The sequence below is a fragment of the Littorina saxatilis genome, linkage group LG5, assembly GCF_037325665.1.
Source record: "Littorina saxatilis isolate snail1 linkage group LG5, US_GU_Lsax_2.0, whole genome shotgun sequence".
Taxonomy (NCBI): Eukaryota; Metazoa; Mollusca; class Gastropoda; order Littorinimorpha; family Littorinidae; genus Littorina; species Littorina saxatilis.
Genome location: NC_090249.1, coordinates 31779963 through 31803640, shown reverse-complemented (window position 1 = coordinate 31803640; position 23678 = coordinate 31779963). Strand labels below are relative to the sequence as shown.

The window sequence follows — 23678 nt, the reverse complement described above, 5'->3', positions numbered from 1 at the left end:
TGAACTAGAACCAGGAGAAGTGGCAATGCCGCCAGAAGTACCGATTGAACCCCACAGGCAAGCAGGCAATGAATAAAGAATGAGACAGCCACTATTATGCCGAGTGTACAAGTCATAAAAATAACAAACACTACCCCCACGGGCCCCAAAAGGTCAATCAGTGTATCATCTCTCACCCACGACGTCGGCTACCAAAGCATAAAATTCGAAATGGTGACAACCGCACAAGTACACAAACATTAACAACGGCTGCTTTGACGGGTAAACCGCACAAAGTTTGACACATAGAGTTGAAATGTTCATGTTGCGTTACCTACTGCGTTGTTTTTATCTGGGATATTTGGTTTTTAACTATAATTCGGCATGATCGCTTGAGACTTCTATTGCTCCCTTTTTGTCTGTCCTGTCCTTTATTTTATTTTTTTAGGTATCACATTTACCACACACAAAAAGGGAACCAAGAACCCCAACCCCGACACACTCACACACACAAAGGTGACAAGGCTAACGACAAGACAAGATGAAACAAGAAGATTAATAGCAAGAGCCAAGCCCAGAATGAAGGGGTAGCCGCCACGCACCTTGTAGGCAGGGGGGAGCATGAAGCAAGATGCTCACGCCGATACAACAGGTAATAATTACAGGTAACACTGCTCGCGAGCAACCACTCGATACACTTGGAAGGGGGCGGGTGAGGAGGGGGGGGGGGTGAGGGGGATTGGGTGGGTGAGGGGGATTTGGGGGTACGGTGTCACCATGGCAAGCTGTGGATAAGAAAGGAGAAGAAAAAAATGGGGGGGGGGGGGGCAAAGAGGATTGAATTTTGTAATATTAACAAGACTAACGACTTATGGGTCCCGGAAAGGACAAGGCTATATCAAGAAGGAAAGGGGGGGGGGGTGAGGGGAGGAGAGGGGAGGGAATGGCTTACAAGCCTCCAACCACAAGAAACGTGGGGGAAGCAAAGGCAAGGAAAAGACAATAGATACCCATTCCAAAAAATACAGAAAGCAAGGCAACATCAGAAAACAAAACATATCAACAAAAATACAGAAAGAAAAGTAAGCAAGAGGAAAGGAAAAATCCCGGATTCTACAACAAAACTGGCAACAATGAAGGGTATGATGATGGGAAGACACATACACGGCGGGAATCCAGCACCACACTCCAATCCAATATTTTTAGCCGCGCGCCACCACGACGATAATATGCGCCACTAAACCTGGATTGGATTACGTAAACGGGAATTTACCGATGCCACACATTGAGTTTTGTCTTGGCTGCCCAAGAAAAGAAAGAAGAAAACCAAGACAGAAAGAAACACTTCGCACTATAAGGGTTGTACTGTTATTGTTGTTGTTTTTATTGACTTCATTTTGTTGGTTCTACGACGTCATGGCTTCAAATTGTTCCAGCTTTGTTTTCGTCTGGGTTTTTTTAATCTCTGTTTGTGGGGCGAGGGAATGGTTGTGGTTTTACTGTTCTTTCCTTCTTTTCCTGTTGTTGTTGCTTCGTTGTGTTACGGCTGTTGCTGTCTTCTATCTGCCACTGTTGATGGACTTTATAGTCGTTTTATCTGAGAGTTTCCTGAGATGACACGATGTGATAGTGTGGTTTGACGTTGCATGGGAATGAGCAAGGATTTGTGTGCGAGTGTGAGTGTAAGTGTGTGTGTGTGTGTGTGTGCGTGCGTGTACGTGCGTCTTTCTGTCTGTCTGTCTGTCTGTCTGTCTGTCTGACTGGCTTGCTGGCTTTTTCGCTGTCCTTCCCTTTATCTGTGTGTAAATCAGTAAGCCGCAAATACAAGTGCGTAAACACTTGTGTTCAAACGTGTGGTGTGAAACAGCGAAGACATCTGTCCCTCGCGCGCTTGCGTGCGTGTACTTTTCTGGTGTTTGCTTGTGTGTGCGTTTTTATGTATTTTCTGTTCACGTCTCTAAACTGTGTATACCTGCTTGTGTGCGTCTTTTCCAGTCTTTAAAAGCATGTGCGTGCTTTAGTAATTTCGTGCTTAATCTTGGCTGGTGGCATTTTTCTCCAGTTAAAGAGTTATCAGCATAACCATCTGTCATCGGACCGGGTGTTCTTTTCAATACATGCTGTCTGGCACATGCAGACTGTAAATGAAATCTTAAAACAAATCTCTTTGCCATGTAAGATCTTTGGGAAGTCGCAATGTCTTTCGTGCAATCTTGGTTCTCAAATGGATTTTACTTGTCATTGGCAAGTCTGCAGGTGCAGGGAAACAGAGTGTGTGTGTCTCTCTCTCTCTCTCTCTCTCTCTCTCTCTCTCTCTCTCTCTCTCTCTCTCTCTCTCTCTCTCTCTCTCTCTCTCTCTCTCTCTCTCTCTCTCTCTCTCTCTCTCTCTCTCTCTCTCTCTCTCTGAACTTATTGTTTTTTCAGTAAATGACTTTCATTAATTTTTTTCATTGTCTGCTTGTGCAGCTAAGAATTCCAAAAATTTACACCGGAAACACCGATCTCTCTCTCTCTCTCTCACTCTCTCTCTGATTTTTAAGACTCTCTTGCAAATCTCTTGAAATGCTTAGGCCTTTTTTAAAATTCCGAAAGTATTCAACGAAGCCTCCCTCTCCCCCTTGTTCTCCTATTATACCAAGTAGTAAGCTCTCTCTCTCTCTCTCTCTCTCTCTCTCTCTCTCCATCCGCCGACCCGACTCTCCCAATCCAAACACACAGAGATCTGTTTGCCTGTTCTCAAGTGCACATCAATGTCGGAGAGCCTCCGCGCTTCAGCCTAGACCACCCAGGAAGCCACCAGCCTTGCCTTCCAACCCCCCTCCCCGTCCCACTTGATCGGGCAAACAGGCAAACACTTCCACCCCTTCCTCACCCTACCCCCACACACCCTGCCACTCTTTCCTCCTTCCTCTATTCGTTCTACACCTCCATATCTACCCCCCATACTCCTACTCTAAATCCCCCCCCCTCGTACTTACCCCACCCCCTTGTTCCTCCTCGCACTATCTAACCATCAATGAGCAGTGTGTCTTGCATGAAGGGAAAAACATTGCCGGCTACCAGCCAAGTGAAACAAAGTTTTCAAAAGAGAGAGAGAGAGAGAGAGAGAGAGAGAGAGAGAGAGAGAGAGAAGGAGAGGATATTATCGAGATTGATAGACAAAGAGGGAGAGAGAGTGCACACACACACACACACACACAAACCCACAGACATAGAGACAAACAGAGAAAAGGCAGAGAAAAGGCAAAGAAAGACAGTGAGCTGAGAGGAAGATACAGACAGAAAGAAACAAGTCGCGTAAGGCGAAATTACTACATTTAGTCAAGCTGTGGAACTCACAGAATGAAACTGAACGTAGTCCGCCGCTAGTGCAAAAGGCAGTGAAAGTGACGAGCCTGTTTGGCGCGGTAGCGGTTGCGCTGTGCTTCATAGCACGCTTTACTGTACCTCTCTTCGTTTTGACTTTCTGAGCGTGTTTTTAATCCAAACATATCATATCTATATGTTTTTGGAATCAGGAACCGACAAGGAATAAGATGAAATAGTTTTTAAAACGATTTCGGAAATTTAATTTTAATCATAATTTTTACATTTTTAATTTTCAGAGCTTGTTTTTAATCCGAATATATATGTTTTTGGAATCAGAACATGATGAAAAATAAAATAAAAGTAATTTTGGATCGTTTTATAAAAAAAATAATTTTAATTACAATTTTCAGATTTTTAATGACCAAAGTCATTAATTAATTTGTTAGCCTCCATGCTGAAATGCAATACCGAAGTCCGGCCTTCGTCGAAGATTGCTTGGCCAAAATTTCAATCAATTTGATTGAAAATTGAGGGTGTGACAGTGCCGCCTCAACTTTTACAAAAAACCGGATATGACGTCATAAAAGACATCTATCGAAAAAAAGAAAAAAAATGTGGGGATATCATACCCAGGAAATCTCATGTAAAATTTCATAAAGATCGGTCCAGTAGTTTACTCTGAATCGCTCTACACACACACACGCACAGACACAGACACACACACACACATACACCACGACCCTCGTCTCGATTCCCCCTCTATGTTAAAACATTTAGTCAAAACTTGACTAAATGTAAAAAGAATGAGAAAGAGAGAAACGAACACTAAGAACTAAAACAAAATAATGTTATAAACAAATATTTGTTTAGTGCTGGCCGAAAAAAGAATACGAGGTTGAAGAGTTGCATAAGGATGAGAGGTGTTAGTGCTTGATGGCTATGTTTCGTTTTGCAGCAGAAATTACTAACAAGAGCAGATTGAAAGAAGACACAAATATATTTGTTGACAAAAAAGTCTTCGAGCTGAAATGGGAGACAGTTCATGGTATGTGCACACGTTTGGGTTCGGATAGATGGGTTTTTTTATGTTTTGTTTTGGTGTGTTTGTTTAGTTTTGTTTTGTTTTTGTGCTTTTGTTTTTGTTGGAGTTTTTCTTCATTTGTTTTGTTTACTTTTTTTCAGAGTTAAAATTTACAAGGTTAAAAGGAAATTCAGACTGGACGTAAAGGTTGAAAGTAGGTGAATAAAAACATATACGGTTAGCTCTGTGGGAGGGAGTTTGTTAGGGGGGGGGGGGGGGGAAGGAAGTTCACAAGTGCATGACACACAAGCGGGGGTGAAATAACAGATCAGAAAGAAAAGATGATATTAACAGCCGGTAGGACGAAGGAAATCTAGAGAAGACGAGAGCTAAACCTTTAGGCAATAAGGAGAGAGAGAGAGAGAGAGAGAGAGAGAGAGAGAGAGAGAGAGAGAGAGAGAGAGAGAGAGAGAGAGAGAGAGGGAGGGAGGGAGGGAGGGAGAGAGAGATTTGAGTTGGAGAGAGAGAGGGAGAGAGAGAGTGAATGAGAGAGAGAGGGAGGGAGAGGGAGGGAGAGGGAGGGGGAGAGAGAGAGGGGGTGAGAGAGAGAGGGAGAGAGATAGGGAGAGAGATAGAGAGAGAGGGAGGGAAAGAGAGATTTGAGTTGGAGAGGGAGAGAGAGAGTGAATGAGAGAGAGAGGGAGGGAGAGGGAGAGAGGGGGTGAGAGAGAGAGGGGGTGAGAGAGAGAGAGGGGGTGAGAGAGAGAGAGAGAGGGAGAGAGAGAGAATGGGAATGGGGGTGGGGTTTGGGGTGGCGTGGAGTAAACCGTTTGGCTCTTGCCTCTCCACAAGGACGTTACACGTATAACCACAAATTTCACATGACAAAAGCAACATCACTACACCTCCACCAACAACTGTAAACAAATACAGGAGAAAGAAAAATAAAAAAACACAGCTCTTTGAAAAATGTTCTGCTTCATCAACTATAATTGACACAAAAAATGGGTGGATGTGTGGGGGAGAGGGTCTCTGGCATGAATTCTAACGGGTACACTTTTTTTTCTTCTTGTCAGACGAATCACAAACATACACTAAGCCAAAAACACATGTAAAGACACTGACAACAGTTACATCTATGACATGGAGAAAGAGAAAAGAGCGCTGAAGTAGTACTCACCGAACAAGGGATGTGTTTACTAGTTTCCGAGTAGGTGTGAGCAATCAGAAACATATCATCCACACCCAGACCAAGGGCAAGAAATGGGATGATCTGAAATAAGACAAAACATCATTTGTACATTATAAATGTATAAATCAATCAATCAATCAATAAATAAATTACTCAATCAATAAATAAATAAATATCACAGAAGATAAATAGGTACATTAAAACGGAGGAAGATTCAGGCCAAGAAATAGGACGATCTGAAATAAGTCAAAACATCGGTTGTACATTATAAATGTAAAAATCAATCAATCCATAAATCAATCCATAAATCAATCAATAAATAAAAAAATAAATATGACAAAAAATAAATAGGTACATTAAAACAGAGGAAGATTCAGGGCAAGAAATGGGATGATGTGAAATAAGTCAAAACATCGGTTGTGCATTATACTGTTTTTTGTCTGAATCATTCTATCAATAAATAAATACAACAGAAGATAAATATGTTCATTAAAAAATAGGAAGATTGGTGAGTGCTAGATGTGTGTCTTTTCCCTAAGACAAGCTCCACTTGCCAAAGTCAAGAAGAAGAAAAAAGAAGGAAGAAAGGTGAAATTCAACGCAATGGAATACTATTTTTTACCTGTGTGGTGGAGGCGTTGAAGGTGATGCCAAGGACAGAACAGATGCCGAGCCCAGCGGCCACGGACAGAGACACCAACATGACACCGGCCATGCCGATCCCACTCTGAGAGTTCACCGCATCGTTCCATCGCATCAGTGAGATGCACGCATAGATCAACTGCAATCACAATCAAATAAAATAAAATAAAATAAGATAAATGGAAATAAAAATCAAACAAATTTCTATCTAAATCCAAGACAGCTAGACTTGAGATTCCAATTTTTTTTTTTAAACGCAAGCAAATTACATCATAATTTCACCAAACAAAAGAATTTAACAAAATGTTTATTCTAAGTAGGTTTGGTCCTTGGATCTGTAATAGAACCAAATATTGACAGAGGTAAAACAGAAGGTTTACTTTTTATCAATTAACACAGAATTTTGGTTATCTGAGGAAAAAATGGCTGAAGGGTGGCAAGCAAACCTGAGTTTTTAATGTTTGCAACAATTTTGTGGAAACAGAATGCCTTCTAACAAAACTTCTAATGGCAGTTTCTGTTGTTGGGCTAACTGATTTCAGAAGCCAAGCAACTTCCACAAAATATTCTGGCAATGCAAACCCGCCAATCAGCCATCTGATAGACCCAGAAGAGAAACCAATCTGGCAATCAGCTCCGTAACGACAAGAACAGAAAAGGAACCAATCAGCTAGAGGGAGACAAAACGTACCATAAGGACGTATCCAATGACGATCCTGGTCAGAGAGATGTTGGAGAAGTCCTTCATGATGTCCATGAGGGAGGTGAAGGAGAAGGCGTTGATGTTGTCTCTCGTTGTGGCGTTGTTTATGTCATTCACAAGCTGAAACACATTGGGAAATGTGTTGTTCATATTTCAATCCTTTTTTAACGAAGCAAATCAAGCTTAGTCAACATTAACAATGGGGCACATGAAAGAAATGAATTAAAATGAAATAGCGAAAAAAGGTCATTGATGACAATAAATACACATTCCTGTGAAATGGTGTCAGTGTGAAAACATCACATAATTCTATAAAAATTGAATAAACAAGATGTGTTATTGAAACGTTTCATCATAGGCAAAACGAAAAAATACAAGGATCAAAAGAAGAGGTTGTACTGTCATGCAGGAACACTACTATAAGCTTCTAGCTTGTTGCTGTTTCTGTGAACTTTGTATACATGTCATGATTGTAACCTTTGTTAAAATAAACTTATGTTTAAACCAAAAGAAGAGGTTGTACTGTCATGCAGAAACACCACTATAAGCTTCTAGCTTGTTGCTGTTTCTGTGAACTTTGTATACATGTCATGATTGTAACCTTTGTTAAAATAAACTTATGTTTAAACCAAAAGAAGAGGTTGTACTGTCATGCAGAAACACCACTATAAGCTTCTAGCTTGTTGCTGTTTCTGTGAACTTTGTACACATGTCATGATTGTAGCCTTTGTTAAAATAAACTTATGTTTAAACCAAAAGAAGAGGTTCAACTCACAGTGACAAACTTTCTCTGCCATGTCTCCAGCACCAGCCTGGCGGCATCCTTGTCCCAGTTGGTCCCCGAGGTCTTCATGGTGTCCTTCCAGTACTCGAAGATGTCCTGCTCGCCCATCAGCTGCAGCACTGACTGGTAGGCCTCAATCCTGTCAGGACAAAAATCATCATTAATACTTTCATGATAACTGACTGGTAGGCCTCGATCCTGTCAGGATGAAAATTATTGTGAGCGTTTTCATGATAACTGACTAGTACGCCGAAATCCTGACAGCAAAATACTCAGTGTTTACTGTGAGTTGAAAATTAAAGAGAGTCTTTCTCACCTGGACAAAGACAACACAACTGTCCAATTTGCTTTTTATTTTTTATTTTTAAAGCCTTCAAAGATGACAGTTCGACAGCTGTGTTGTGTTATGGCGAGTAAGGATCTAGGATTTGGTTTTCAATATCGTGTGAATCACCGGTCAGATCATGTTACTGATTATTCATATAACCTTCCTACTGTAGAGTCATACCCATGGTTGCTATTGCGTTGTCATGTGGAATTTTCCTTTTACTGTTATTTCTCTTTTTTCTAAGCCCCCTGATTTTTTTCTTCTCTTCTTCTCCTCCTCCTCCTTCTCCTCTGCAATAAGAGGCATTCGTACCAAAACCTGCATTTCTGTGATTCCAACATTTACACGGATTGTCTTAACAAGTCAAGAAAATGAAACCGAGCCATTGGCACACGAGAAGAATGTAGTGTACCTGCTGATGTGTCCAGTCTTGTTCTTCATGACTCCCCCGAACAGCAGATCCTCCGGCCACTGCATGTATTTGCTGGAGAACCCTGTACACCCGTTCGTCAGGGTTCCGCCCAGGTCTGGCAGCTGAAACACAAAACAGTCACATAAGCATAAAAAGCAGCCAAAAAATACCCCCAAAACTCTGTGCATTTAGACCGGGACTGCTTAGCAGATGGAAGATTGACGAGTGTCGTTGTTGTTGAGCGTATCAGCGCTTTAACACTGCCGGCAACTTGGTTCATAAGAGAATGCGACAGTGTCATCCAAACAGAAAGATGAGGTGTACGGCCGTTTTAAATCACCACCTCATATACGCAGCAGTGCCCTGCCCTTCGCTGCCTTTACTAGAAACTTCAATCATTAAATTAGTCAATTCCTTTGTTTTTATTTTATGTAAGTAATTGGCTTAACCATGAATTGAATTTCCATGCTTTGTCAAATCAAAGCTGGGGAGTTTTTTTTAGTGGTCAATTAGAATGGGAAAGGGACTCCACCGTTGTGTCTGCACTGTTTGGGCAGACACCATTAGCCCACAGCCCACCCAGCCAACCTCCTCCACCCAGCCTAACCGCAATTTGAATGGCAACAAAAGCCCTTCTGTCCAGTCCTGCCTCCCAGCGAGCGTCAATATGACACGGGGAGAACAGGGGTCTTGGTCTTGACACGGGGTCTGACCCAAGGTCACCTGAGTATGGACACACATGGACCTCCTGAGAGCTCTCTCTCTCTCTCTCTCTCTCTCTCTCTCTCTCTCTCTCTCTCTCTCTCTCTCTCTCTCTCTCTCTCTCTCTCTCTCTCTCTCTCTCTCTCTCTCTCTCTCTCTCTCTCTCTCTCGGGACCTCACAGCAACAATAAAACCAGAAAACTGCAACTTTACAACAAAAAAAGGGTCAAAATGTCCACGCAGCTAAACAAAAACAACAATTAACATATAATCCAAATCCAGGCCGAGGGAGGCCTCTCGTTGTCGAACGGTTATCTTCACTGTGTCTACATTCGAAGGACGAAGAAAAGAACGAAGAACACACAGACACAACACACAGACACTCCCCCCCCCCCCTCCCCCCACACACACACACATGTACGGAGAAAAAGAAATTGGGGAGACTGCCACGATGTCTAAAGTTTCGCCTCTCCACTGTGCAAACAGCCCTGCATAGAGCATGTTTACCTACCCCCTACCACTGCACGCACCACCCGGGGTCCTCATGCCACCCGATTCTCAAGAAAAAGCCAACGAAAAAGGAAAGGGGGTGCACATGAAGCAGGGGGGTCCCGTATGCCACCCGATTCTTAAAAAGATATTTTTTTTAAAAAGGAAGACCAAAAGACAGTGGCTCAGTGCGACGGAGGGTGGAATGATGGGGGTTATATTACACGATTCTCGGGGGGGAAAGGAGCCACTAGAAAAGGAGGTCGCGAAGGGGTGGGGGTCCTTATGCTACCCGATTCTGAAGAAGAAGAGAAAACCAACGAACAGAGCGGTTGGGTGCAGAGGGAGTGAGGGGGTTTGTATGCTTCCCGATTCTCAAGACTGAAAAAAACCCAAAGATTAAAAATTAAAAAACACACACAAACAAGCCAAGGAAGCAAGCGGTTGTATTCAGTCAGAGGTAGTAGGTCCGTATGCCACCCGATTCTCAAGAAAGAGAAAAACAACGATAGGGGGAACCGCAGGTGGGGAAGGAGGAAGCGGTAACGGGGTAGAAAGAGAGGTGCATAGAGAGAGGGCGAGAGGCTTTGGCAGCACGTAAAGAAAATACTCATTATCGGCACCCCACACACACCGCGTCTTCCGCGGCCCGGGTCTTAAGTCAATATCATGGCTGGTCCTCTTCGTCTGTACGGCCTACCTGCTTTGACACCTTGCTCGTCCTGTCTGTCTGTCTGTCAGTCTGTCCGTCCGATTGTGCCTGTCTGTTCGTGCGTCTTATCCAGTTTGTCTGTCTCACAGTCTGAATAGCAGGTAATGTATAAGTCTGACTGTCTGTTTGTCCGATCTTGTTGGTACGGTTCCGTTCTATCTCTGTTTCTCAATGAACGTCTTCGGAATCTGTCGAAAAAACGTTTCTTCTCTCTTTTCGTTTTAATTTCTTCTCCTATTCTTCCTAAACCTCAGTCATAAAATGTTACCTACCTATCTCTCAGCATTCTCTAGCCAGCGACCGAGGTCGTATAGATTGCATAGTATATATTTCATTGTAGCCATTTTTTGCACTTGCAGTATCCCCTTCAGACTTATTCGTCTTCGGAATTAAAAAAACAAAACAAAACAAAAACACCGTCGTCGGAAAAGCAAGTTACACCTTGATGTCTGACCCAAGGGTTTTATGTCCGACTCGGCGACAGACCTCGTGTCGTAAATCCGTCGTGGGACCTCCCTATAGTCCTAAATCCCCCTTTTTTTCCTCTCTTGCTGTAGTAGAGAAAACAACGAGCGAAACTTATTTGCAATTTCAAGACTGTTTGCTACTTGCTTTCCGTGAAAGTCTACTGGCATTGACACCTCGTTGTCTGAACTTCTGAATGGGCGAGACATATCGTTGCTTCCCAAGCTATTTGGGACACGTAATATGTTACAGAATCCAAAATGTTTAGCGCATTAAACTTACTTTATTCATTCCATGGACTGCCACACGACCAAGCTTTAAGAGACGTATACGTTAGGAAGTATCATTCAAACCAATGTCGTTGTGGACGTACTGACGAATAGCGGAAATAGAAACGAGCACTGAAACGCTTGAAGATCATAATCATCTAGTCTTACACATGCATGCGCAAGTTACTTCCAATTAAAAGTATATGGAGACTTGCTAAACTAGCACTACCAAACTTCTTTGAACTGTTTTTCTCTCTTCATCAACCCGACAAGATTGGTTTCCAGCTGTTGTCTCGGATTGTACACACGTTAACGTTTGATGGGGCTTTTTATTTTCCATTCTTATTTGTTCAATTGATAAATGCAACTCTCATTCACACCTCCACCATCACCATCATCACCATCAGCAGCAGTAGCAAAAGTAGCAGCAACATCGTCGTCACCTACACCACAACTACCATCATAATCATCACCACTAGTTATGGCCGAATCTAAAAATTAAAAAACCCGAACAAGACAGCAACTAAAACAAAACAACGTCCACTACAACGGCGACGACAGCGAGAAAAACTGACCTGCTTGCTGTGTTTGTTGGGGGCAGTGACCGGACACTCGGGGTCGTGTGGATTGAGACATGGCTTGAGCTGGTATCCCGTCCCAATGCCAGACTGCAACAACAAAAGTGACGTGTCAACATTACAGCACTGGAACCTGACAGATAGCGCACTACGCAATGATAGCAAATAAAGAAACCTGCTACATACGACTGACATAAAACCGTACTCTGGTTTAAACAAAATTTATTCAAAATACATTAAATAAGACCATTTAAAATATGCAACTAGGACACGAACTCAAGCAAATACTTATTTTAGGTACTTAAAGTTATAGAACGAGCCAGTATTTTGAGTTTCTTCATTGAAGAAAATAGTATGTACAATGAAGCTTTGAGATCTGATAAGGATGGTTCACATCCCAATCTTACGATAATCCTCAATGAAGTCTCCATAAAGCCGTTAAACAATTATTAATCAAATACAACCGTCAACGATCACCCAAGCGAGCAAAACAACAACAGAATTATGAGTACACGTTACTTGCCCTCTTTTCTATGAAAAAAAGTCAATTAAAAAAAAAGAGAGATACTGAATGGCAATTGTGTGACAAGTTCGAAGCGATAAAAATGTCATACATAACAACAGACCCGCGTGGCATAAACTAGACATAATTTCACAGAATTTGATTCTCATTAAATTCTTAAAGTGCTTCTATTGCACATTAAACAAAAGGGACGGGGATATGAGAGATAGAGAGATTAGATTGGATTGGATTGTTTAATCATATAAGTCATTGCCCCTTATGATATGGGTGAACATACATACAATAACATGACGATCTTTCTGCAAAAACTAAGAGAGAGAGAGAGAGAGAGAGAGAGAGAGAGAGAGAGAGAGAGAGAGAGAGAGGGGGGGGGAGAGAGAGAGGGGGGGGGGAGAGAGAGAGAGGGGGAGAGAGAGAGGGGGGGAGAGAGAGAGAGGGGGGGGTGGGGAGAGAGAGGGGGGAGAGAGAGGGGGGAGAGAGAGGGGGAGGGAGAGAGAGACGGAGAGAGAGAGAGGGATGGAGAGAGAGAGAGGGAGAGAGGGAGAGAGAGGGAGAGAGAGAAAGAGAAAGTGAGAGAGAGAGAAAGTGAGAGAGAGAGAGAGAGAAAGAGAGCGAGAGAGAAAGAGAGCAGAAAGAGAGCGAGAGAGAAAGAGAGCGAGAGAGAAAGAGAGCGAGAGAAAGAGAGCGAGAGAGAAAGAGAGCGAGAGAGAAAGAGAGCGAGTCAGGGAGAGGGTGAAACAGAAACTGAGACAGAGAGAGAATGCAGTTTAGCACACTGTACGTACAGCATTCATGATGTCCTCCAGCTGTTTGCCAATGTCCAGCGTTTTCGGGTGACTGACCAAGCCGGCCACAATGTCCACCGGGTTCAGGTTGGCCCAGGTCAACGTTTCTGGGATTCCGTTAATACCACTGTTGATTGAGAGGAAAGAACGCCATCAATATTTCACGCAATCAATATTTCACGCAGTCAATATTTCGCGCAGTCAATATTTCACGCAATCAATGTTTCACGCAGTCAATATTTCACGCAGTCAATATTTCACCAAATCAATATTTCACGCAATCAATATTTCCCCCAAAGACATCCGTTAAAGAAAATCCGTGTCGTGAAAAAGAGTAAATGTTGGATGTTAGAAATAAGCAGAATATTGGCAAACTCAAAATAAGGGTACAGAATCCGTAGATATCGTTGGGGAGGGCGGGTGGAGAGGGGTGGGTGCGTAAAAAATCCTTATGACTCTTTGTTAAATTTAGCCACTCGAAGTGCTTCTTCAAACTGGCATTTAGTCAAAGGTTTCGTTCTGACGATTAATGAAAGAGAGATTTATAGCACACAGGACGGCAGCATTCAGTCGGAAATATATTTGATCATACTCAACTGTGCGTGTCACTGCAAAATGCTGTTCCCCTTCCCTTCCCCTTGCATACCCCCATACCCTCCTATATCCCTGCCTTAAAATGTATTTCTTCGTGCAAACCAAGCCACAGAAGTAAAGGCACCATAAGGCCAACAACAAAAAATAGTCTGTTTACGGTAACATAGGCCAAAAAAATAGGGTCGGTAGGTCGGGATTTTTTTATTTTTTCTCCAAAAAACCGTATTTTTAAGTTATTTTGCCAAAAAACACAGACTCCCCCCCCCCCCCCCCCCCCCCATCAATGCCAAAAAAAAGTCTAGGGTCGCGCGAAAAAATAGGGTCGGTCGGGATACCGTAAACAGACTATTTTTTGTGTGTGGCCTAATCCAGAAGTTTCAATCGCCACAGATGGTGGTGTAACCAACAACGAAAAAGAAGACCGGCTGTACAAAAGACAGAAAGAAAAGATAAGAGAGAAAAAAAGAAGAGAAGAGAAGAGAAAAGAAAAGGAGAGAGGCCACCCACAAGGCGAGGGTGTCGAAGCGTGACAACGTGTCAACGGCATTCTGATCAGCTAACCGCAAAATAGCGCAGCCTCTCACCCGTGCCTGTTTACCTGTACTGTCGATGACAGGTGAATGGGATGAATCACCCCGCAATATCGTGAAACCTCCCCCCCCCCCCCTTCATTTACGCTAGTGCAGTGTACAGTTGCGGGTTGAAGTTCGTTGGTAACTAAAGGGGGGAGTTAACGTCCTCTCAGAAAATGTTTCTATTTGGGACAAGAATTGGTGATACGCTAAGAAGAAGTTCGTTTTTTTTTGTTTTTTGTTTTTCCCTACTTTTTGTATGTGTTTATCTGCGCAGATTGTGGTGTGGAATGCGCTGGCAAACTCTATTCCGAAATAGTGTAGGTTTCTTCTGATTCTATCCCACTCTTCGTCTTCTTTGCTTTTCTTAATGTATCTATCTGTGCAGATTGTAGTTATGTGCAGAAGAAAACTCTTTCGAGAAAGTGTATTTTTCATTGTTCCTTTTTCTTTTCTTTGTCTAAATTTAAGTACGCAGGTTGTGGTATAAATCGGTCAACTTTTTCGATTCCCTGCAATTGTTTCCTTCTTTTCTTTTCTTTTTATATATCTATCTGCGCAATTAAAAGTATCTGTCAACGATCACGCTTTATTCTTTCTATCTTACTAATCTACCGATGAATCTCACAAAGAGTGAGGACAGAGAGACAAACAGACAGACAGATGAACAGATTTGCGGTCAGTCCGAGCCAAGCAGAAAGGAGGTTATACAGACAGACAGACACAGGGTTACGACACTTACCCAGTATCGATGGGGTAGTCTGGTCCTAGCAGTAAACTCCCCTCCCAGAAACAGTCGATGGGTGTAATTATCACACATGGTAACAAGTATGGCAAAATCTGCAAAGCAAATATTTACAGAGCATTTACTTCATTATTCCTTGTTACTTTACTCAAATATTAATTATTGTAATGAATTAAAAATGTCCCATAATAGAATCCAAGAGAGGCGATTCAAACATCCCAATTCTACAGCATCACCACAAAGGACGTTGACAAATGATTGAAATAGATAGATAGTTTAGGCCAAGAACTTAACAAAACCGTTCAGTTTAAAAACGTTCCCCATCAACATTAAACATTTCTCAATAATACTTCAATGGAAAAAAATTAGACGTACACGTAGCCTCCTCCTCTCCCTCCCACTTCTCCACACACACACACACACGCATACACACACGCATACACACACACACCAGCAAGAAAATATCTGTAACATCCTGAACCACTTACTCGATCCAAAATGGGATGTTCCATCTCTGGAAAGCTTGCGGCGTAACAAATGTCCCGAAATTTCCACGTTCTGAAATAAAGAAAGAAAATATGTTCAGGCCACACACACACACACACACACACACACACACACACACTCAAGACGAACATGGATATGAACACTGATTTTAAATTATGTTTTAATATGTTCTGCAAATACACAACATTCTGACAAGCTAAAAACTAAAACTTGTGTCGCGTATGACAGTGACACTTTCATCAAGGACGATTTTCCCTCTACACCATTTACATCAAGCTACACTTATTGTGCCCATTCAATTCAATTAGGCCACAAAAAAATAGGTCTGTTTACGGTAACATAGGCCAAAAAAATAGGGTCGGTAGGTCGGGATTTTTTTTTCCCCAAAAAAACCATATTTTTACGTTATTTTGCAAAAAAAACAAAAGATTTTTTTTTTCCCCCCAAATGCCAAAAAAAGTCTAGGGTCGCGCGAAAAAAATAGGGTCGGTCGGGTTACCGTAAACAGACTATTTTTTTTTTTTGGCCTTAGACAAGCAATTTTTAAAAAAAGGTGTTGAAAATAGCAGTAAGAAAACAGATAGACAAAACAAGTGCCGTGTACTCACATTCCATCTATTTGCACTTGTACTTGCGTAGCCTCGTACACGGAATCCAAGTGTAACCGTATGGAGTCCATGTTCAACAAATTTTTCGCCTCTTTGGGGGTCTGAATGATTTGTTCATACGTTGAACCGCTCCCCGCCCCTAACACCCTCCGTGTGTATTTCAACTCTTTTTCCAACCGACCCCCCGCTGCAACAGAGAAAGAAAAACATTACAGTGTGAGCAAAAATAATACGAAACAGATCGACAGCTTAAGTTCCAAAATCAAGAATAAAAATAGAAGAATGATGAACCTTTGGACCGTTTACTTTTAATACTTACCACAATAAAACAATCACGGGTACTTGGACCTACTGATCTTTAAATGAGACGGACAGACAAACAATGATGTGAAAATGCAGGCTTTTCTTTAAAACACAGTCCTTCCTGTGATAAGAGTTTGGCTCATCATCTCAGATCTGGCAAGGCATTTACATTGAATAAGAACAGCCAGAAAATGTGCATTGGTATTTATAGGTATGGTTCCCCCCAGGACATTTTATGCATTTTTGACAGGGAACTGCGTTATAGAAAACTTGTTTTAAGTAGATCTTGTGTAAGAATTATTAATGATATATTTTTTATTTAATGAAGAAATGTCAGTTAAAAAAAAGACCAATGAAGAAGGATGCCCCCCCCTCCCACCCTTCCCCAAAAAGGCAAAAAAGTCAGGTTGAAGCAGCCTGCATGCAACTGAGGTCAAATAAAAAATAAAAATAACAATAAATCAGCTCATCTACTTTCGGGTGTGTGTGTTATAGGGGGGTACACACAGGTTAGCGTGAATCTACGAGTCTACTTTACACTGTGACATTGCAAAACAAGAAGTCATCTCATCAAGTAAAGATACTCGACATGGAAAAGAATGATGACATCGGAAAGGCAAAACGAATGGAGGGGGAGGTGACCGCTAACACACTGACTGGACTTAATCACACAGGCCCTCTCCCTCCCTCCCAAAAGCCGTCTTTTCACAGCGGACACAAGCGCGGGGTGGGTGGTTTCACCTTAGCAAAGACGGTTGCCTAGCAACAATTGTAGGTGTGCCAGTCTACCGTGACCGAGCGAGGTCGGAGTGCGGTGCGTAGGGCGAGGGAAGGAGAGGGTGGTGAGGGGGGGGGGGGGGTGGCTCGTGAGTATAGTTGGAGGGGTACGGTATGAATGAATCGGATAGATCGGCGTTCTTTCTAGTACCTCACCTGCTTCTGCTTCTATTTTTGACCCACACACTGACTCCTAGTCCTATGCAGAGCGCGCAAACTTGATCTCACTTTTGGTTCCTTGGACTTGCACGTGCTGTGACTGTGTGGGAATGTGGAAAACTAGGCTAATAATTATGCTGGTGGTATACGTGAATAATTCCGTGCGTGCGTGCGCTGTATGCTGATCGGATTCTCTCTCTCTCTCTCTCTCTCTCTCTCTCTCTCTCTCTCTCTCTCTCTCTTCTCTCTCTCTCTCTCTCTCTCTCTCTCTCTCTCTCTCTCTCTCTCTCTCTCTCTCTCTATCACGGAGGCAATAGGGGCACGCGCACGAAAAAGCACAGGCAGCACCTATCAAATTCTGGCTAAAAAGGCAACCCACTGTTTGAAGGTGGAGGTTACGCAAGCCTTGTGTAAGAGGAAAACAACACATGCTCGAATGTGTGTACACACACTCTCTCTCAGCACACACTTGCATTCTCTTTTTTTCACACACACACACACACACACACACACACACACACACACACACGTATGATGAAGTTTATTATCGGGCACGTGTCAGAGAACATCTGTTTAAATGCTTGAACAAAACCCAAAGGCACACACACACATACACACACACACACACACACACATACACACACACACACAAGAACAGGATATTGTTTATGTATCCACGCTTTCTTTTGAGATTCACAGCCGGTTGAAAAAAATCAAAGACGCCACGCTTGAATATGCTTTGTATCTTCTTCTTCTGGATCGCTCAGACAGGGACTCCGAAACTTCTGATAAAGTTTGCAGTACAGCGAAGACTTCGCAGGGATGCTTTGCATTGACAGGTAACAACTGACCAAGCCACAAAAACTTTTAGAGCTCGCATAAATTTCGGGGTTCCTTTGAAAACATGTGGCGGTTTTTATGGCCAGTGCACATGTGTGAAAATACTTGCAACGTTTTATAGTGAAAGACACATCAATAAAGCCATGAGCACGGTCACAGATGCTACATACATTGAATAACTGGCTAACGTGCGTGAGCATCGAAGGTCTGAATTAGAGAAGTCCATAAACATCAATAAAACGAAGGCCTCTCTATTCTCTCAGATGATAGGCACAACAATATGACAAATGTAACCCAAGTGAAAATGGATTTTTTTTTTCTTACAAGATCAATGGCTATCCAACCACACACAAACTTACTCAAAAATATGACAAAGGGTGAAATAAAGAACGCAACCAGAATTGACATAAACTGACATCTATGGTTCAGTTACCAGCAGAACATAATTATTCCACTCTTCCGTATGAACCAATACCTGTTTGGAGAATGCGAAGAGACGATGGCACTACAAGGCAGTTCACAAATCTTAAACAATGGCACTACAAATCTTCAAGGAGTCCAATATCGTCAAACTGGATAAAGACTAAAAAGCGTGATTCTCTGAGCAATCCTGAATATAATATATAACAAACATTCCGAATAACAGCATCACTAGGGCTGTTCTCGGAATAAAATTTCGGGCATCTAAGAAGAAAAAGAAAAAGACTTGACCAAATGTAAAAACGAACCGACACGATACCGTCTCTACACACCATTTTCATAGCCCCTGCATATAATTATAAGCGATAGTACAAATTCTATACCCTCTACTCGCATCACACGTTAAAAAACGAACCCGTCTCTTCAGCCCTTTAGAAAAAGAAAGTCATCTGCATAAACTGAATCCGATCTACCCGAGTGGCGAGGTACCCGTACCCTGATTTACGGGGGCCGGGATTCCGACACCACCCGGATCAAATAGTGCGATCCTTATCACGGTTTCCACATTATTCTGTTGATCCTTGAACAAATTCACCGCACTCCAGAATAAGCAGGGGTTCTTGAAATACACCTGTGTCTGGGACAAAAAAAAGTAAAAAAGAGTTCTTTGTCGATGTCCTCATATGAAAGTCGGCAGGTCTCTCTCTCTCTCTCTCTCTCTCTCTCTCTCTCTCTCTCTCTCTCTCTCTCTCTCTCTCTCTCTCTCTCTCTCTCACACACACACACACACAGGCACACATTTATCGCACCTTATGTTTGTACACAAGAAAATTTATTATTATACCATCTAAAGTCTCTCTTACTTTCTCAACTGTATTCTCATTTCTTTGTGCTAGGACTACGTCGACTAGGAGTTCGTCTGCTTTCCATTATTTCCAAACCTTACCACTGAAGATGGCATCCCTTCAAAACAAACGTTTGTCAAGTCTGCAGGGATTAATGTAGTACTGCTTAGTAATATGTATGGTGCAACATTCTTGTTTATTTCTGCACACACAAACACAGACACGTACACACACCATCTACACCACAACCAATCTAACACAAGTCTACAAAGTATTAGTACACCATAATAATAAAAATGAAAATAACAAACAATATTTTTTTAAATGTACATTTAATGTTATATTGCGTTTCCCTTACAGCGCGGAGCGCTTTACAAAGCAAAAACTACGTCTGTGTGTCCTTTTACTTCTCAAAAAAACAAATCTTCCTGCATCAATTCCTCTCACATACCCGGAACCACACAGTTCCACACAAAGTTCCGAGAAGTAAAAGGGATCCCACCCAAAAGCCACCCGTCTTCCAGACCCGTCTTTGAGTAAACACGCCCGGGTACCATCAAAGCGGGAGGATAAAACCGACACCCATCAGCCTCCCCCAAGGCTGCCTGTGGCGGCCATTGTTGTTTACCGAGACTACGTCAGCACGGGACGCGCGTGGCGCTGGGGGCCGCGATGAATGGAATAGTGCACTCTGCACACCGCAGCCTCCTCACCCCTCTGGAGCCACGACTGCATAGACACACATCTACCCACAATCTGGGGCTACGAAAAGAAGAAGATGGAAGAAGAAGAAGAAAGGAAAGAGAGAATGAGAGACAGAGAGAAAGAGAGCGAGCGAGAGAGGGGGGGGGGGGGGGGGGGAGAGACAGAGAGACAGAGATAGATATGAAGAGAGGAGAAAAGAAAGTTCTCTGTTTTCAGGGCGATTTTTTAATGTCTGTTTCTGGGGGAAGATTTTTTTTATATACATATCTGTTCTGGAGAGGGGGGGGGGGGTATTTACGTCTGTTGTGTGGGGAGATTTTTGTTATGCCTATTCTTGAGGAGATTTCTTTTTGGTGTGTGTTCTGAGGGAGATTTTTTTGTTGGTATGTTCTGGGGGAGGTGGCTTTTCTTGGTCTCTTCCGGAGGCAGATTATTTTTTTATGTCTTCGTACACGTATCATGTTGCAGTAGTTCACCCTTCGACAACACCTCCGGAGGCATAGATCTACCCAGAAACTGAGACGGGGAGGGAAACAGAAAAGAAAAGAAAGTTCTTTGTTTTGCGGGAGATATTTTTATGTCTGCATGTATGATTTTGCGCTTTCGTGTGGAAATATTTTCTTACGTGTGTTGTTTATCTCCTGATTGCTATAACATGGCTTGTGCAGTCACTGTTAGCCAAATTTGTGTTACCTCTGGCGTCTTCTTGACGAAACTGCTATCTTCAACTGATGAATGGAATAGCAAACTTACACACATCCATCTTCGGAGACAGATTCTTAGCGAAGAAAACAAGTTTGCTAAAAACCGTCTACAAGGACTTCGTGTGTTGTGTACTTTTTATTTTACGTCACATACCATCAGTCATATTTTCGCTACGTTGCGTGAATTATATCGCGAGATTTGGCATGAAGGGGTGAAAGCGAAAAATCGGCTTCTATGAAAAGAACAAGTTGGTATAATCAATGGGATATGGTTCAGTGTGTCATTATCCGCTGATTTTGTAGGCCTCTCACTGACATGACTTCATAATGGTTCTACATTGTGTAAGAGCTAAGTGCTTTTACAGCACAAAGTTATGGTTACACCTGTTCCACATCTCAAATCCAAAATGCACTTGAAGAACTGATGTCATACAAGCACGGATCTCTCTCTCTCTCTCTCTCTCTCTCTCTCTCTCTCTCTCTCTCTCTCTCTCTCTCTCTCTCTCTCTCTCTCTCTCTCTCTCTCACACACACACACACACACACCTCCTCACCCCATTCCTCCGAACACACCCCCTCACCCCATAATACTGTACTGCCACCTCTAATCCTGCACCATCCTTACCCCCACCCCCACACCCTGCCCCTGTACCATTCCTCACCCCACCACCACCACCACTGCGGATAGATGGAAGAAACGGTAAATGTCAGGAACCACCCACAGGCAGAAGGCAGCAGGAGCATGCCTCCAGAGATCCACAGCAGTCTCTGGTTTGGCACCGTTCAAGTGCTCCAACTCGGCACACGCAAATATGAGTGTCTATGTGACCTCTGGTGTGATATGTGTGTAATACATTCACTAAGTACTGACTAATCCGTGCTAAATGTTAGGTCACAGCTTTTTTGCTCGCGCTCGTGCACCCCGAAATGGGGTCGTGGAAGGTAGAATCGTCTGGGGAGGAAGGAAGGGGAAAGGTGGCTGAAGGGCCAGAGGTGATAGAGGGCTAGAATCCAAAGATATAAAAGACAGAATCAGAGAGAGGGAGAGAGGGAGAGAGACAGAGAGACAGACGCACATAACGCAGCAAAGTCCCTTAACCCTTGATGACATAAGTGCAAAGATTTTGAATTTAATGCATTTTTAGTTCAGACGTGACCAGAACAGGAAGAAGCAAACATTACGGACGGAAGGCGGACGCTAATAAAAAGCAATAAGCCCCTTGGTGTGGAGTCTCAATCACACACACAATTGTGACAAATGAAAAACAAAATCAAAACAAAAAGAACATTCATTTCCCCTGATCCCACAGCGCCTGCAGTGATCTCCCCTTCGCGTGGCCCCGGCCACCAGAGGGCGCAGTAGGCAGGGAAGGCACCGGAAGTGCTAGTGGCGACACCCCATGTGGAAGTCAACACCGACAACTCTGTCAGCGTTTCATCTCTGACGGCACTCTTTTAGCACCCATTTGCATCGCCACCCCAGCCACCCGTTTCTCTCCCCAATCACCCGCATCCCCCCGTACCCTGATCTCTACAAGCTGCAAACGCTTTCTCTTTGTCTACGCAAAATACCCAGGCAATTAGTCCTTTCAGATTCAGGCCATGGGAAAGCGTGTGCAGGTCACATCGACGGAATCGGATCTAGCCATGACGGGTTTCAAGCAGAATATGAAGGTGCACATGGTTGGTGGTTTTATGGCACGCCTTTCTATGAATGAGCCATAGAATGTACTGTGATGAAAGGTGGATTCAGTAGTTATGAGGGTGTTCTTTTGTTTTTATTTTGGGGAGAGGGGGTTACTGAGTTGTGCGAGTCAGACAGAGCCTTTCATTTCCTTCACAATCACAATTATAGTTCAACTTTGTCCCCCAAAAAACCTGCATACAAGTCTGTCTTCATCAACAATAAATCATACTACTACAGTGTATCCACCATTGACTGTCGACAGTTTCCAAAAGCAACGGTCAAGACATTGGAACGCACTAGATCGCTGAGGTCATGCAAGTACACCGCACCGTCCAAGATCTCCTCCGTGCATATATTCACACAGCTCCAGTGACCAATGAACATGTAAGGACCATGCAATAAACGTCAAGCACAGCAACAAAACAGTAACCAACAAAGGAAAGTCCAGTGACTAGCGTTGACAGACATGACCAGTAACTGCCAGCCCCCACAGAAGACTGTCGGGACTATTCACGACAACCATATCCATGGTAGACAAAATGGCGTTTTCTGATCGCCGGGAGTCACTCTGGACATTTGCACTGAATTAACCCTTTGCATTCGGGGAATGAATATTCATTTTTTTTCTAGACTGTCAAAACACCGATAGTAGGATGTGATTCTATTTTTTTCGATTTCGGCCGCAACAATTCACGACAACTATATTCCCGGCGGAGTCTTCTGGCCGGCAGGAGTCATTCCTAAAAACGTTTTGCCTATGAAATTCAAACTCATGGTCGGTCAAAAAGTCGAAAGGCACATGTATGTATGTGATTCTACGATGTCGGTCGGAACAATTAACGACAACCGTCATTTCTGGTGGCCGAACTAGTGTCTTCTAGCCATTTGCAGTCTCTCCTTCCGAACTGTTCTATTGAAATGGTCATTTACATTCCACGGAACTTTCAACTTCCGGGACGGACAAACAAAAACAATAATCATATTTGATTGTACACATGACATACGATCAGAACATGCAGGAGATCTGCTAAACCTTCTTTTCCCTTCACTGCCTTACAGGATTCATTTCTTTCAACCGACCATACGGTCCATTGGAGAATAGAATATGTCTTGATTTGAAAGGGAACTCTCAGAGGAGGTGCCACACAAGACAGGTACTGTTTTACAACCATTTAATGACTAGTTCACATGACTCACTTTGCTACAGCGACAGATGCTGAACAAGTCATGAACCCTTCTAGAACTTGATCAACCAAAAATCATCTGTCTCTTGCTATTGCGCAGGATCGGTATTTCAGTTCAAGACAAGGAAAACGTGT

At 42.9% G+C, this 23678-nt stretch overlaps 1 protein-coding gene across 2 annotated transcripts in view; it reads right to left on the bottom strand.

The window, feature by feature from the left end:
- Nucleotides 1-23678, bottom strand: part of LOC138966881 (protein patched homolog 1-like) — a 78283-nt gene that overhangs the window by 38918 nt on the left and 15687 nt on the right. For both annotated transcript variants that reach the window (XM_070339265.1, XM_070339266.1), the window contains exons 3-12: nt 15920-16106; nt 15293-15362; nt 14802-14899; nt 12894-13020; nt 11583-11675; nt 8371-8492; nt 7622-7769; nt 6835-6966; nt 6124-6282; nt 5490-5582 (exon numbers count right to left, since the gene is read on the bottom strand). In XM_070339265.1, coding sequence (XP_070195366.1) covers nt 5490-5582; nt 6124-6282; nt 6835-6966; nt 7622-7769; nt 8371-8492; nt 11583-11675; nt 12894-13020; nt 14802-14899; nt 15293-15362; nt 15920-16106 — 1229 coding nt within the window. The remainder of the gene's footprint in view (nt 1-5489; nt 5583-6123; nt 6283-6834; nt 6967-7621; nt 7770-8370; nt 8493-11582; nt 11676-12893; nt 13021-14801; nt 14900-15292; nt 15363-15919; nt 16107-23678) is intronic.